Raw genomic sequence first — 17394 nt, 5'->3', positions numbered from 1 at the left:
CTCTCTACAAATGCTGCCAGATCTACTACTGAGTTTCTCCAGCATTCTGTCTTTTTATTTCAGGTTTCCAGCATCTGCAGTATTTTACTTTCATGCCATTGTGGAAGCACTTTTTTTGGCTTAGACAGTCCCTTGACCTCTTCAGGGATACTTTGGGAGCACATCACCAAATGTTTTGCAGTGTTGGTAGGAAAAGGCTTAATGTCACAATTTCAAGGCTTTTAATGAGACTTTGCCAATGTCTGTCACAATGCTTAAAGAAAATTCCCCTGCTCTTCTAACAGAGTAATTGAGTTATACAGCACAGAAACAGACCCTTCATCTGTGCTGACCAAATGTCCTAAATTATTACAGTCCCATTTGCCAGCATTTGGCCCGTATCCCTCTAAACCCTTCCCATTCATGAACCCATCCCGATACCTTTTAAATATTGTAATTGTACCAGCTTCCACTGTCTCCTGCCACAGCTCATTCCATACAGGCTTCACCCACTGTGTGAACAAGTTGCCCCTTAGGTCTGTTTTGTATCTTCCCTCTCATCTTAAACCTATGCCATCTAGCTTTGGACTTCTCTACCCTGGGAAAAAAGTCCTTATCCATGCCCCACATGATTTTATAAACCTCAATGAAGTCACCTTTCAGCCTCTAATGCTCCATGGAACATAACCCCAGACTCTTCAGCCTTTCCCTATAGCTCAAACCTTCCAATCCTGGTAACGTCCCTGTAAATCTTTTCTGAATCTGTTCAAGTCTAACAACATTTTTCCGATAGCAGGAAGACCAGAATTTAATGCAGTATTTCAGAAGTGGCCTCACCAACGTCCTGTTTAGCCACAATATGTCATCCCAACTCCTATACTCAATGCACTGATCAATAAAGGCAAGCATACCAAACACCACCTTCACTACTCTGTCTACCTCTGACTCCACCTTCAAGGAACTATGAACCTACAGTCTCTTTACTAAGCAACACTCCCCAGAACTCTAGCATTAGGTGTATAAGCCTGCCCTTGTTTAAACTCCATCTGCCACTCCTGAGCCCATCTACTCAAGGTCCTGAGATAACCTTCTTCACTGTTCACTACATGAATTCACTACACTAATTTTGGTGACATCCTCAAACTTACTAACCATACCTCCTATATTCACATCCGAATCATTTCAGTAAATGACAAAAAGCAACGGACCCATCACCAATCCTTGCAGCACACCGCTGGTCACAGGTCTTCAGTCCAAAAAATAACCCTCCACCACCACCTTCTGAATCCTACCTTCAAGCCAATTTTGTATCCAAATGGCTCGTTCTCCCTGTATTCCATGTGATCCAACCTTGCTGACCAGTTTACCATTCGAACACCCTGCTGAAGTTTGTATAGATCTTGTCCACCACTGCCTCTATCAATCATCTTTGACACTTCAAGCTACTCAGTCAAGTTGATTTCCCATGTACAAAGCCATGTTGACCATCCCCAATAAGTCCTTGCCTTTCCAAATACACGTAAATTTAGGGCGGCACAGTGGCTCAGTGGTTAGCACTGCTGCCTCACAGCGGCAGGGACCTGGGTTCAATTCCTGCCCCTGGGCAACTGTGTGTGTGGAGTTTTCACATTCTCCCCATGTCTGCGTGGGTTTCCTCCGGGTGCTCCGGTTTCCTCCCACAATCCAAAGATGTGCAGGTTAGGTGAATTGGCCATGCGAAATTGCCCATTAGTCTGGGGTAAATATAGGGTAGGGGAATGGGTCTGGGTGGGTTACTCTTCAGAGGGTCGGTGTGGACACGTTGGGCTGAAGGGCCTGTTTCCATACTGTAGGGAATCTAATCTAATCTAAATTCTGTCCCCCAGAATTGCCTCCAACAACTTAGCCACCACTGACACCAAGCTTACCGCTCTATAGTTCTCTGGCTTTTGCTTACCACCTTTCTTAAATAATAGCATCACATTAGCCACCTTCCAGTCTTGCAGCATTTCCCACTTGGCTATTAATGATCCACATGTCTCAGCAAGGCACCCAACAATCATTTCCCTAGATTTCTACAAAATTCTGAAAAAAACCTGCTTCGGGTCACAGGGATGTATCCACCTTTGTGCGTTTTAAGACGTCCAGCACCTTCTCCCCCATAATGTGGATGCTTCTCAAGATATCATTATTTATTTCTCCACATTATTTAGTTTCCATTATCCTCCTCCACAGTTAATACTGATGCAAAATACTTGTTTAGTATCTCACCCATCTCCTGCGGTTCCACACATAGATGATCTTGTTGATTTTTTAAGGAAACCTATGATCTCCCTATTACTCTTTTGTCCTTAATGTATTTGTAGAGTCTCTTTGGATTCTCCTTAACCATATTTGCCAAAGCTATATCATGTCCCTTTTTTGCCCTCCTGATTTCCCTCTTGAGTCAAGTTTTACTCCTTCTCTAGTAGGTACATCCATGTACTGAATAAGAAAATTTTCTTGTACACACTTAAATTCCTCCCCATCCAAGCCTTTAATACTATGGCAGTCCAGTCAATGTTTGGAAAGTCAAAATCTCCTCCCATGACACCCCTATTTTTTTCCTACAGATATCTGAGATCTCCTTACAGATTTGTTTCTAATTTCCCACTGACTTTCGGGGTCCCTATGGTGTTGTAGGGAAAGAAGCTGTTCAATGTGGGGCATTGATTTACAGACAGTGGGTGTTCCTTATATCTTGCATCTGGTTCAGAGAGATTTTGTAAATTTGCTCTCTTTTAAAATGCTTTTTCCACCGACGCAGATTTTATCTTAAAGACATGTGAAGCTAGCATTGGTTAGCAATTGCCGGGGTTACACACAACCCCAAACTAAAATTATTAAATTCACTTTGTCCAACAAGCAAAAAGTCCTGTTTTTTTTTCAAACTGAGTCTTCTCAGCAGCCAGCACTAACGAGGGTGGCAAATTCATTTCTTGACTGTGTTGGGAGATGTGGAAACTAGCCCTGGTTACATTCAATATAGAAGTAACTGAGTTACTTTTTTTTGCCTATTTCTGTGTTCACTTCAAAGTCAATTGTATGAAAGCATTGTATTGTTTTGTTTCTACTTCAGAATTTACCTTAGTCTTAAATGAACTACCTGATTTTCAATATTATCTTGTAGATCTACAATCCTTTCTGTATTCCTCTTGATGCTGCTGCCCCTTCTCCCTTTAAGGCATTCATTAAAACCAAACCCTCTGACCAAGACCAAGGTTTTAGTCACCTGTTCTAATATCATCTTAAATCGCACAATGTTGCATTTTGTTTGATAACATCCTGTAAAGTGCCTTGGGAAGCTCACCATATTAAAGTTGGTATCTAAATGTAATCTGTTTTTAATTTATATGAGGTGAGATCTGATTAAAAATGAGGTGAGTCTATACAGCACATCATCATAGCTTTGATTATTTAGTATTTTACACATTTCTGGAACCACAGCTCAGCAGTGCATGGTCTAAGTGTTAATTGAATCTTATTGCTTCCAGCTGTACATTTGTTTTCATTGACTTTTATATGAGTTTGTTAGACTTAGCAAGCAAGATGATGTGCACTGTCAGAACTAATGGAAAATATTGTTTATCTTGGTCTTTGTCCTATACTATAACATGAGTCACTGTGCTATGTCAGGTCAAAGACTGGTAAGATTTGTTTGATGCTTGTTGCTGGAGGTTTGAGAATTGATGATGGCTGATGCTGTACATCTCCTGTTTTAGAGTCTGTTGCTGCGTGTCATGGAGACTGGGTTTGTATGTGTTGGGGGGGTGGGGAGTGCAAGGTGGGGTCAGGGTTGTAGGAAAGGAAGCTGATTAAGATGGCACTTGATCTACACTTGATGTCCCTTATATCTTGCACTGTGACGACAGAGATTCTGTGAATTTGTTCTGACCATTATTCAAGTTTTGCAAAGATTTGCAGTTTAAATTCTAGTCAGAATGGAGATGTATAGCAACTGAGGAGTACAAGAAAGCTGGAGGGAAATGTGGATTAAAGTTTTAACAAAGGTGATTTGGTGGAGTAAGGGCAACCATTACATTATGATTTGTTCTTAGATCCCCAGTGGTCAGTTTTAGTGTTTACTTCATTTATTTCAAATTTCAGTTTCAGTATATTTTCTTGTATCCGTTTTTAAACTATAGCCATTGGTAATGGTTTTGATCTGAGTTTTGTTTTAAATCATTCTATCTGGTCACTGTTTCAGTCTGGTATTACCCACTTGCTGTGTCCCACCTGCCTATTTTCAGTTGTTGTGCAAGGCTCCACGAGGCAAAGGTCAAATAAGGACAGACCGTTCTCTCAGTGTTCACATTCCTCCTCAACCCACATCACCCAAAAGAAGTTCAATTGATCATTCGTCACAGTGCTGTTTACGGGATCTTTGTTTGCAGAAAATGTGTAAGAGTCACTTCTAACTCTCCAAATCAAACAGCGATTGTGGCTTGCTGACAATTGCAGAACACTGTCCCTTCTCAACATGATCAATGTGAACTGCCAACACTTGGCTTAAACTAAAGAACAGGGATGTACAGTGATCATCGCAGCTGAGTACTCCATAGTTGCACCCTGCTATTGCATGTATATACTTGGAAATGGTTTAAAGAGGAACAATTGGACAAATTATATATTTAGAGATAATGATAAGAAGTGAAATTTGCAGGAGGTAATTGTCTTATTAATTAGAGTTTATTGTGGAATGAACACCAACCCAATACTTATTTAGCAACTTTAACATAATAAACTATTCCAAGATACTTCAGGGGGTTAATAAAGCAAAATTGTACACTGAGCCACATCAAACAATATTAGTGAAAATGGTTTTTGGAAGGATCTTAAGGAAGAAAGTGAGTGGAGAGCTTTAGGGAGGGCAAAAAATCAGATTTTTGAATGATCTCCACTTTGCAGAAGTTAGAATGTGGGAGGCAAACCCAGATTTGCATTGCAATGGCCTGGAGATAACAAATGCATAGATGAAGGTTTCAGCAGCTGAGACAACAGCAGTCAGACGATATATCAGGTGAAAATAAGCTGATTAAATGCTACAGTCAGAGGAACTTCAAGATGTTACTGAAGGAACTAGAGTGGGTCGAATGGCCATTCTTATTAGTGGGCATTGGTTACTGACATTTCATTAAGTATGGAAGAGGATAATGACAGTGCAGTGATTAAGCAATTGGATTGTCAATTTGAAATTCAAAAACAACAAATCATTAATGAAAAGGAAGCGTTTAGAGGGATATGGGCCAAGTGCTGGCAAATGGAATGAGATTAGGTTAGGATACCTGGGTGGCATGGATGAGTCAGACTGAAGGTCTGTTTCTGTGCTGTACATCTCTATGACTCTAAATCTCGATATATTCTGGTAAAATGTCAGCAACAGCTATTGGATTACTAACTGTTTCACTAAAGTGCTTCCAGTTAGAGCCGCCCTCCAAATCTGTCTTAAAATATGAGTCTAGTTGCTGATTCTGAATGCCTGCTTAATGAGCCATTTAGATTTAAAATCAGTTGCTTGAAAAAACAAAAAGGCCCACATCTCCAGAACAAAATGCTTTTATAAATATATGAGGACCAGAAACATGCCGTGAAAAATGCAAGTGCAGTGCATGGCCTGGTAATTAAAAAACCATTAGGGGTAGCAGGTGGACTTGACAATTCTGCAGTCACTAATGAAGATGCCAAGCCTGTTGAAAATTAGTTCATTTGGGAGTCATTAACAACTGGACAAATAACATGATTGGTTAAAATTAAGTAAAATTAGTAATTTTACTTTGAACATCTGTAAGCCAGATGCCCAGTACATTGTTCCTGTTTGAAGAGATTGGGGCTAAATTAAATAAAGCTATTTGGAAACTGAGGGAAGTTCAGCGAAGCACATGGAGCAAGCTGCCCGTAAGGCTTATTGGGGGAGGAGTGTGACCTTTGGGCAATGTTGTAGTTGTAAAAATATATAGCTCTGCAATATGTGTTTTATGTCTGAAATATTTATCTGCTGTTTGGTTATTACTGCAACTTGGTGGCCATGCATTGTATTTTATAGTTGTAAAAGGATTGGATAGAGGTAAATGTGTGTTTTGTAAAAAAAAATCTATTTGCAAATTAAGTACCTCCCTTGAGTGTTAAAGCTCTTTTGTTGTCCTGATATAAAATGAGTAGACGGTTTAAAAAATGCAGGCATTGTTTGATAGTCCTGACTTACTGTGCTTAAATCTTGACTCAGAAGGGAGCATATTAATTTCCTGATCATAGTGAGAATGGCACAGTAGCAAGCCATTCAGCCCATTAAGTCTGTACCAGCTCTCGATAGAGAAAGCAAACCAATCCCACTCTATCCCTGAAACCTTGCAAGTTTATTTTCCTCAAAGTGTCCGTCCAATTTCCTTTTGAAACCATTGATCATTGCAGAGTTCCAGACTATACAACTATAGTGCATATAGGGGTCATTTGGCCCATCAATTCTGCACTGACCCAGAGCATCCCACCCAGACTGACCCACTCACACTATCCCCATGTTTCCCATGGCTAATCCACCCAGTCTGCACATCCTTGTACCCTATGGAGCAATTTAGCATGTCCAAATCCACCTAAACACTGCATAATTTTGGACTCTGGGAGGAAACTGGAGCACCCGGAGGAAATCCACACAGACATAGGGAGAACATACAAACACACACAGTTGTCCAAGGCTGGAATTGAACCTGCTGCCCTGGCACTGTGAGGCAGCAGTGCTAATGACTGAGCCACCATTTACCAGTCATGGCATTTACTGCATGAAAAAAATGTTTAAAAATCTTCCTCGTGTCCCATCCCGATTCCTCCCCCCGCAGTACTTCTCAAAATCTTGAATTTAAACCCCAGTCATCCTTGTACTATCAACTAATGGGAATAGCTTTTCTTTATCTATTTTACCAAACCTGTCATAATCTTGAATACCTCGATCACATCTCCCCTCCATCTCCTTTGTTCCAAGATGAATATATGATGCTACAAGTTAGATGGAGGGTGTAAAGGGTTTGTGATTAGTAACCTATTTGAAAAGAGCACCTGAGAGCAAGGAAGTTAAAGAATCATTTATCTAGTTATTCAGATAATGTATAGATTGTATAATGCACATAGCTCTTAACCATACACCAAGATTGTGAGGGGGCTGGGCATGATATATGTTTAGAAGATGTTTCCACTAGTGAGGGAATCTTGGGAGATTAGTTACAAAATAAAGGGATGCTAATTTAAAATTGAGAGGCAAAATAATTTATTCACTAAAAATATCTGAAATTCTGTACTTCAGAAGGTTGTGGAGGCTAGATCACTGAAGATGTTTAGTAGACAGTATCAAGGAATTTAAAGCTAGGAGCACCTGGCACAAAAGTGGAGGTGAGGCCTGGGGTTGAATAGTTTGATCTCAGAGAATGGCACTGCAGGCTTGAGGGGCTGGGTGACCTACTCCTGCATCCCATTCCTTATGTTTTAACATTTGAATCAGATGACCAGGTGGAGTTGGGCTTCCCGCAGTTTACTTTGACATTACTGAGAGGTAAGTGATGAGGATGATATTACAATTGAACTTCTTGACATGAAGTACAATTTGCGGGTTGCTTTTATTTCAGATTTTACAAGCCACGGGCTTATTGGCTTGGTTGTGTCATTGTAAGCATTTCACTACTTTACCAGTGTAATTACTGATAAGGTATGCACAATTGTTAAGGCAATGACCGGAAACTCTAATTGACCATTGCTGCACAAATTGTGGTTAACCAATGACTCATGCCTGAAATACTCTGCAGCACACTAGCCGGTCAGTTCCATTTCTCACTGCTCCCTCCCAGGATCTTGGAGAATTGCATGGGTTCTGAAAGTCTGTGTGTATAACTGGGCAATGTTACTGTGTACAAAACTGTTAGAAGAAACATTTTGTATTCTAGAGCTGGTATCATAACAGCATTGTAATAGTCTTGTTCTCTAATGTCAGTAATACTGGCTGATTTTCCAGATGCGCCAAGGAAAGAAGTTTTTTTTATGGCTATAATCGACATTTTAACTCACTATGATGCAAAGAAGAAAGCTGCCCATGCTGCCAAAACAGTCAAACATGGAGTAAGTACATGACCTACGTCAGTGACATCTGAAAGCTTTGGGGAGAGAATGGGAGCTTTTTAAAACAACAGAATATGTTTTTTGTGTTCATTCATAGATGTTAACATTATGTTTACAAAGTGAAGAAAGCTGCTCATCATCTGGTTATTGTTTGTGAGCATGGCTTTGGCTCAGTGGGTATCACCCTGATTCAGCAGCTTGTGGGTTCAAGTCCCACCCCAAATACATGAGCATGTTGTTTACGTGAAAACTTCAGTGCCAATCTCATGGAGTTCTACTCTATCTGAGGTGTGCTGTCTTTCAGCTGAGGTGTCAATGTCACGCTAATGACAAATGAAGAATATCTATGCAATTGTTATTGTAGGAGCAGAGTTCAAACCCAGACCTTGATATTAAGGAAGAATTATCAAGTGCTTGCAAATGCATTCAATGTCTCAGTTGTCTTTTTTCTCTGCACTCTTCTTTCACACAATTTTTCATTCACAATCTTTCTTTTGCATTCCCAGCTGCACTTTTGCACACTCATCCTCTCAGTCACTCACTCACTAATACACTCTCTGACATTCAATCACTCTCACTCATTCTCATACTTATTCACTCACTCTCATGCTCACTCACTCACTCATGCTCATTCACTCAATCTCATACTCTTACTCCCTCTCATGCTCACTCACTCACATGCTCACTCATTCCCATACTTACTCATACTCTCTCTCAATCAATCTCACACTCACATTCATGCTTACTCTCTCTCATGTACTCGCTCTCTCACTCACTCTTTTTCTCTCAATGTCGCTCTCTATCTCTTTCTTACTTGCATACTCACACTTGCTCTCATTCTCACACTCGGTCTCACACTCATTCACTCATACTCATACATGCTGTCACTCCCTTGCTCTCCCTATTTTTATCTCATGTTATTTCTCTCGCTATATCATTGATATTTAGAAGACAGTCTCCAATATAAATATATGACTGACTCGATGACTAAGGTTCTAGAGCCCTCTAGACAAGATTTGCAATTGTCTAAGTAAAATTTTAAAAATTTCCGTATCTAAGCTAAATGCGTCCCCCTTATTTTGACATTTCCCCTGGTTCTAGCCTCCCCAGCTAGGCAAACATCTGAGAAATGTAGAAAGCATAGAAAATAAATACAGGAGTTGGCCATTCTGCCCTCTTGAGTCTGTACCACCATTTAATATTATCATGGCTGATCATGCAATTTCAATATCCCACTCCCGCTTTCTTTCCATATCCCTTGATCCCTTTAGCCACAAGAGCTATGTCCTGCTCCCTCTTGAATATATCTAATGAACTGGTCCCAACAGCTTTCTGTGGGAGAGAATTCCACAGGTTCACAACTCTGAGTGAAGAAAGCTTTCCTTATCTTAGTCCTGAATGGCTTACCCCTTATTCTTAGACTGTGACACCTAGTTCTTACCTACATCTGCCCTGTCTATCATTTTAAGTATTTTATAAGTTTCAGTGTGATCACCCCTCATTCTTTCAAGCTCAAGATAATTTGTATCCAGTTGCCCAATCTCTTTTCAAGGATAAGTCCTGTTGTCCCAGAGATCTGACAAACCTCAATGACAATATTATGATTCCTATTACAACTAACAAAATAGGTGACAGCTATTCATTGGTTCATTTATCAGGACAACATTATGATCAGAGTCAATCTGACTGGTTTAAAATTTAAACAATGTCTGGCAGTTAACTGTCAATCACCATTAATTGGTGCATACTCATGACAATATTTCTACCACTCAGAGTCCATTTGCCGGCTCATGCAATATAAATGTTGGATGTCTCCTTGTGTATTCTTGCGAATTGTCCTGATGAGTACAAAACAAGACCTTTGACAAAATATACCTTTTTTGTAGCAATAGTCAAGTTCTAAACTACCAAGTATCTATTTTCTGTCATTTTGCCAGTCAACCTTCTGTGAGGTTTGTAATCAAAAGCCTTCTGAAAATCTAAGTTTGCCAGTTAGGCTGGGGCTATTTTCCCTGGAACATCAGTGGCTAATGGCTGACCTTTGGAAGTTTATAAATCTTGAATAGCCAAGGTCTTTTCCCCAGGCTAGGGGAGTCCAAAACTAGAGGGCATACATTTAGGATGAGAGGGGAAAGATTTAAAAGGCACCCAAGGGGCCACTTTTCCACACAGAGGGTAGTGCGTGTGTGGAATGAGCTGCCAGATGAAGTGGTGGAAGCTTGTGTGCTGACAATATTCAAAAGGCATCTGGATGGGTAGATGACTAGGAAGGGTTTAGAGGGATATGGGCTAAGTGCTGGTAAATGGGACTAGATTAATTTAGGATATCTGGTCAGAGTGAATGAGTTGGACTGAGGGGTCTGTATGCGTGCTGTACATCTGTATGACTCCAAGGCTAAAAGAGTGGTAGACACAGGAACCCTATTTAAATGTGCACTGGAAATACTTCGGCATAGAAGGCTACAAGAAAATGGGATTAGAATAGATGGACATTTGATAACTGGTATTGAAATAATGGATGGATAGGCCTCTATCCATACTCTTTAAGACCAGTAATAAGTGCGACAATCCCCTCCCCACATTGCATTTACATTGGGTGAAAGTAAATACAGACAAGGAGAAAAGCATTAGCTTTCAGCTGAAAGTAACAAATTTTTAATGTTCTCAGCCACCACTTCGTCAGTGTTCAAGGCAGTTAGCTCCTGATTTTGGATTGTTTCTCTCACTGTTGGGCAACACTGCATTCAGTATGAGACAATTCTTTTTTTAAAAAAGCAGAAAATGCAGGAAACATACAATAGATCTGACAATCTGGTGAAGGTCTTTATTTTAAGAAACTGATAAATGCTGAGCCCTTCCAAAATTTCCTGCATTATTTTAGGTTGACCTGTAGCTTTCTCTGCTGAGGCATTTCCACTGTACATTTAAATAGGGTTCCCGTATCTACCACCCTTTTAGCCTTGGAGTTATAGAGATGTCCAGCATAGAAACAGACCTTTTGGTCCAACTCATCTATGTCAACCAGATATCCTAAATTAATCTAATGCCATTTGCCAGCATTTGGCCCCTAACCCTCTAAACCCTTCCTATTCATATACTCATCCAGATATCTTTTAAGTGTTGTAATTCCCAGTGAGTTCAAGATCACCACAACCCTATAGGTAAAAACAAAATTCTCCTGAAGTCCCCTCTAAACCTCCTGTCCCTTGCCTGTTCCTCAGTGATTGGGAAAGTCAAAGCTAAATTTCTCCCACTGATGCGATTGCCTACATTTCAATTGGGCAATAATTGAATAAATGTGGCTGATGAATGTTATTCATATCCAGAAAACCCCCATTTTCTAAAACTGTTTAGTTCTCCTTCAACAGTGCAAAGATGTGCAAGTTCAGTGGATTGGCCATGCTAAATTGTCCATTGTATTAACAGATTTGCAGGCTGGGTGGATTAGCCATGGGAAATGCAGGGCTACAGGGAGAGAATAGGGGGTGAGTCTGGATGGGATGCTCTTCAGAGGATCAGTGTGGACATCATAGAATCCCTACAGTGTATAAGCAGGCCCTCCAGCCCAACATGTCCACACCAACCCTCCGAAGACTAACCCACCCTGACCCATTCTCCTAACCTATTATACTATATTTACCCCTGACTAATGCACCTAATGTAGAGATCCCTGAATACCATGGGTAATTTGACATGGCCAATTCACCGAACCTACACAGGTTTGGATTGTGGGAGGAAACCAGAGCACCCAGAGGAAACCCACGGGGAGTTGATGGGCTGAATGGCCTGCTACCACACTGTAGGGATGCCAAGAATCTCTGAAGGAAAATTCTTAATGTACTTCTTCCTTCTCACCAAATGTGGGTCGGAACAGATCAGCCACAATTACATAAAATTGCATAACACTTGCAAAGCAGAAACAGGCCATTCAGTCTATCTGATTTGGCCTGGCATTGTGCTCCACACGGGCCTCCTCCAAAGTACTTAATCCCATCCTATCAGCATGTCCTTCTTTCCATTCTCCCACAGAGTTATCTAGCAGAGTTAAATGCGTCTATATTAACTCCCTCAACCAACAGCTCTCTCTCATTCCAAGCAATGACATTCCTCCTGAAGTCTTCATTGGGTTTATTGGTGACATTTGTCTAAGCTGATCATATAACATGATAGACTTCACTACATTTTATTCATTCTGTGAATGTGGGTGTTGGTAGTAAGGCAGTGTTTATTGCCCCTCCCTAACAGCATTTTAGAAGGTGGTGGTTAGCCACTTAATAGAAATGTTGCAGTCTACAGGGTGACATTAATTCACAAACTGTGTTATTTGGACATGATATAGGCATAACTTTGGTGGGGAGTTCCAGGATTTTGACCCAATAATATGTTTTCCCTTGTGGATCGTAGAAATGATGGTTTCCCATTAACCTACTGCCCTTGTTCTTGTAGATGCTTGGGGTTTTGGAAATATTGTCTAATAGCACTTAGTGACTTGCTGCAGTGCGTCATATGGATGGTGTACAGTGCAGCCAAAGATGGTGGAGAGAGTAGATTTGATTAGATTAAATTCCGTACAGCGTGGAAACAGGCCGTTTGGCCCAACAAATCCACACCAATCCTCTGAAGAGTAATCCACCCAGACCTATCACTATGGGCAATTTAGCATGGCCAATTCACCTGACCTGCACATCTTTGGATTGTGGGAGGGAAACTGGAGCACCCGGAGGAAACCCATGCAGACACAGGGAGAATGTGCAAACAGACAGTCACCCGATGCGGGAATCGAACCCAGGTCCCTAGATCGTACACTCAGCTTGTGTATCAAGAATGACCATGTTTGGGGAAGCTTAGTATCAGTGCTATCAGGAGAGGAAACAACGATAAGACAATTTATTTTAATGTGTATAATTGCCCATTATAGCAGGCCAACTTTGTTTTTTTTTTCATTATGACTTTGTAATACATATTTTAAGTTCCACAGAATAACAAGCATTTCAAATTCCTGTAGTTGGAACCTACTGGCCACATTATTTGATTTGACAAGAGGATTGATAAATGTACTGTTATTTTACACAAAAGGAGCAGAAGTATACAATTGCTAATTTTAACAGCAGATATGAGGTCAGATCAGCAATTTGGTCTTAATTTAGTGCATTACATTATGAAGTGACTGTTGAGGGAGTTTAATCTATTCTTGCAACTGCAATTATTTCCTTTCTCAAGTAAGGAGACCAAAACTGAACACAGTGATTTGGATATAGCCTCTCTTGAAGAATACTAAACGATATTGGATTCTGAGAAACAGTACACTGCATGAGTCAATGGATCTGTACGGTTGCAGTAAAAGTTTTGTAATTTTATATTTCATTCCCTTTCCAAGAAACAACAGCGTTCCATTTGCTGCCTTAACAATTTAATCTCTAACATGCATCTCAAATTAACAACCTGGGCTTTAGACGAAAAGCTTTAAAGTGGGATTAAGCTGGACATCTCACTTTTCAGCGAATACAGACATGATGGGCCAAATGGCATCTTTCTGTGATGAAATCTTCTTATGATTCTATTTTATTATTATAAACATTCAAGATAAACAGTATCTGGATAGACAGAATGAACTAGTGTTAATGACACAACTGAGTCAGTCACAAATTTTATGTTTTTATCTCCCTGTTTTTGGATGAGAAACTTTGAGAAAACCTTTCTCCTTTTAAGTAATTTTGAGATGAGGGAAGATTGCATGAACTTGTGCATCGATGTCAGGTGTGAATCACATCAGACTAATTGTATTATTATTTACACATTTGATTCGCATGTTTGGTACACACTGTCTAGCCTCTCTTGCAGAATACTAAAGGATATTGGATTCAGAGAAACTGAGTTAATTTCCTTTCCGGGTGAAGCTTGAATGGTAGGTGATGTGGTTTGAGTTTGGGGAAGCAGTTGTAGACCAATATCTTTGAGGACATGATGAATAAATGACCAAATCTGCGTAATGTTTCTATTTTTGCTAGTTATGGGGAAAAGGAAGTTGTAACCATTTTGCTTTTCAATGTCTTAACTTTGCTAGTTAAGGATTCATAGTTTCTTGAGCACAATTATCATTTAGATTAATGCCTTGTTTCTTTGTGTGTTCCAGGCTGGTGCCGAGATCTCCACAGTTAACCCCGAACAGTACTCAAAGCGTTTCTTGGAATTTATGTCTAACATCATAACATAGTGCCCCTGCAGACAACACATGACACGCACAACAAGACTACCAATGTGTAGCAAATGCAGGAACGTGGAAACTGAGGACACTGTAGTGGTGCGTGCAGTATTCAATGTGCAGAGACTAATCTCCAAAATTGCATCCTTTGGAAATAAAACAAAAACACAACAAAAAAAGATACTTACTGGCAAACCTGCATTGCCTGAAATGTTGCATTGCTCTTGAAGTTTTCCCTGCCATGTATTATGAGTGTGTCTTTACTGGCGGCAGCTTCAATGGCACTCCGTTAGCCATGATGAGACATACTGTGTGATCATAAAACCAGAAGGTGGGCACTTGAACGCAGTGAAGGACGATGGGCACTTTAACAATGGCAAGAATCACTTTTTTTTACAGTTCATATATTGTCCTAATGGAGCAAAGGCACGGTATTATTTGCGTGTATCTTTGTGACACTGCACTCGTCCCAACCCTGGTTTTGCCATTGCCAGGCCTTTGCCACGCTGTTTCTCAAATATTTTAAGTTGCCATATTGTCTAATCGCAAAAAAAATGGACTTCAGCAACTTTATCAATAAACCAACGCAACTATATATAAGCTATTGTTCGTTAAGGGTGGGTGGGTAAGGGATGGGGCAATGTTTACTCAAGTGAATATTTACAATAGGATGCCACATATCCAGATTTCTCGAGTCTGCATCTGGTTATGCAGTCTGTGGAACGGCCATCAATCCATCAGATGTGATTTGGGTGAATCATTTGGTTTTGTGGCATTCCTAATGTATTCTAAACGTTTACTTTTATTTGTTACTCAGCAGGAGGGCTCGCGTTTACTTTGATGTGAGCTACTTGGCTTTATAAAACAGTACAGTCTGTAATTGTGCTTTAAGCTAATTTTTTTGGACAATGTGGCATTTTGTCTGCTAGGTCAATAGACATGAGTAAAAAAAGTGATTTTTTTTTAAAAGAGCTAACTCCTTTGTAAGGGACTTTTTAAAAGACTCAACTTCTTTTGAGAAAGTATTGCTATTTGCTGTTGAATCTTGTTACAAAGAAGTAGCTGTGACAATAATGTTACTCGGTAGTGCTTTTGTAAAACTACCTGATTGTTGATTTTTGGATCCTTAACAAGCCTGAAATATTATGAAAATGCTGTGGCAATATTGTGCTGTTTTAACAGAACATTCTGGGTATATGAAAACGTATGACTAAAGCAGACGAGCATCAAATTTGAACCATTTACTTGTTGTTTGCAGGAACCATAGAAGGAATTGATTGGCACTTTAACCCTTTAAATAACAAATTTCATGTATTGCTGTTAGTTATGTATAGCTTAAACAAATTAAAGGAGGGATAATGCAGGTGAGCTTAGTCTGCACTTGGCAAAGACTAAGTAATCACTAATAGATATAATAATAACAGCAGAGACTAAACTTAATGTTTGAATCCTTGCTAATTATTTTCTATGGATTGTTTTTAAATACATAAACGTTCTGTACTAAAAGGCCATTTTACTAAGTGATCAGTCAAGTTTATAATTGAGAACAGTAGACGTAGGGTGGTAGAGGTGTAAACATTGCAGTAGATGAATAGACACCTTCTGACATCCTGTGTTGCTGGAACAAAATGTACAACTTATTGCACTGTATGTTACGAAAGATTCTAGTGCAGCTGTAGGCTAATTCAAAACTGTAAAGGATGAAGAAAAGGAACATTAAAATTACTGTCCAAATTCAGTTGCATCAGGGTAAGTGCACATCTGATCCAAGCTTTGATATTCAGAGTACCAAGTGATTTCTCACATATGGATGGTTCCTGATGCAGGCATAACTCATGTATATAATCCGGTCCTTTCATAAAATACTTTAGTTGAACAACAGCTCCGTTCAGTCCATTGCTGTCTGTTAATTTCCATGAGGTTATATTTTACAAGATTTGGAGGATGTTCTCTGGTATTTTCAATTGATCATACATTACGTCACTGATAATGTGGACTCATTCCAATTTTCAAAAGTTAACAGCAGAAAGAAAATAATTTTTAAAACTGATTTTAAACCTTAAAACTGTTGCTGTGGATACCCACTGGAGAGCATGCCCATAAATAGTAGCCCTTCTCCTAAACTTCACCCAAATAGACCATTTTCCATATGCAAGACCAGATGATGATTAAGAGCAGGTAATTTGGCCATGAACACCATAGATACTATCTTGCAGTGGCCACCTATTAAGGATTTTTAATCCCTCCCAGTGGTATGGAGACCAATTTTACTTTTGTATCCATTTCCATTTTGTTGAAGCTGGCTAATTCAGCACTGTCCAGGGATTGGACTGTCCAGTTCCATATGCCACCTTACCACATGAAGCAAAATATCTGCCCATGATCAAATATTGCTTTTCTTATAGGCCCAGAACTTTGTATTTGACAAGTCAGGACCCCCAACATTAATTTTTCACATCTTTCCTGTTGATTTTCATAGATCTGACACACTATCACCCCACTGGAGAGCTCATTTTATTCTTGCACCAGATTTCTTATTTTGTTCCTTGTTTCAGATGTCTAAACAACAAAAAAAATTCAACATATCTTCATCAAGTAAACCAAGATCATGTGACTTATGATTGAAAGCACTAGGGATTAACCAACTTCTGCAGGTGGTACATCTCAGTAAGTGTCAGCATATTCGCCTAAACCCAGTTTATCTTTGGGTTCAGATGCAACACACACACACAAACTTGTAGATGTCTGTCTGTTCCATAGTGGAAATTATCAGCAAAGTGCAAAAATTTTGGTTTGACCAGTTATGCATTTATCAGGAGTTTGACTGTAATAATTTGTAACGCTGTGTTTGGAGTCATAGTGACACAGTGTTTAAACTCACTACAGTAATACCAAAGCTTACAAATAAAAAACTTGTTTTTGTAAAATTGTACTGGTCCAAGCGGATGGTGGTTAACTCTCCCACTCGTTAAGTACAACCGGATCAGATCCAAATACAGTGAGATTTTGAAGTACTTTTAGTAGATTCCATTACTCTGTAAATCTCCCTGGATTTTTCTTTCACACCCACTTCTTTTCTCTTTAGCCTGTGTTCCACA

The 17394-nt window shown here is 39.7% G+C and overlaps 1 protein-coding gene across 5 annotated transcripts in view; it reads left to right on the top strand.

Moving 5' to 3' along the window:
* LOC122539778 (phosphatidylinositol 5-phosphate 4-kinase type-2 beta) overlaps positions 1-17225 on the top strand; it is a 114142-nt gene extending 96917 nt beyond the window's left edge. For 3 of the 5 annotated variants that reach the window (XM_043674833.1, XM_043674837.1, XM_043674835.1), the window contains 2 exons: positions 7970-8094; positions 14228-17225. In XM_043674833.1, coding sequence (XP_043530768.1) covers positions 7970-8094; positions 14228-14308 — 206 coding nt within the window. In that variant the 3' untranslated portion in view covers positions 14309-17225. The remainder of the gene's footprint in view (positions 1-7969; positions 8095-14227) is intronic. The other 2 variants (XM_043674834.1, XM_043674836.1) reach the window with 1 other exon arrangement.
* Positions 17226-17394: the final 169 nt, after the last annotated feature.

This window comes from Chiloscyllium plagiosum, chromosome 33 (genome assembly GCF_004010195.1).
Source record: "Chiloscyllium plagiosum isolate BGI_BamShark_2017 chromosome 33, ASM401019v2, whole genome shotgun sequence".
NCBI lineage: Eukaryota > Metazoa > Chordata > Chondrichthyes > Orectolobiformes > Hemiscylliidae > Chiloscyllium > Chiloscyllium plagiosum.
Note: the sequence above shows the minus strand (reverse complement) of the source record. Positions and strands in the feature narration are given on the sequence as shown.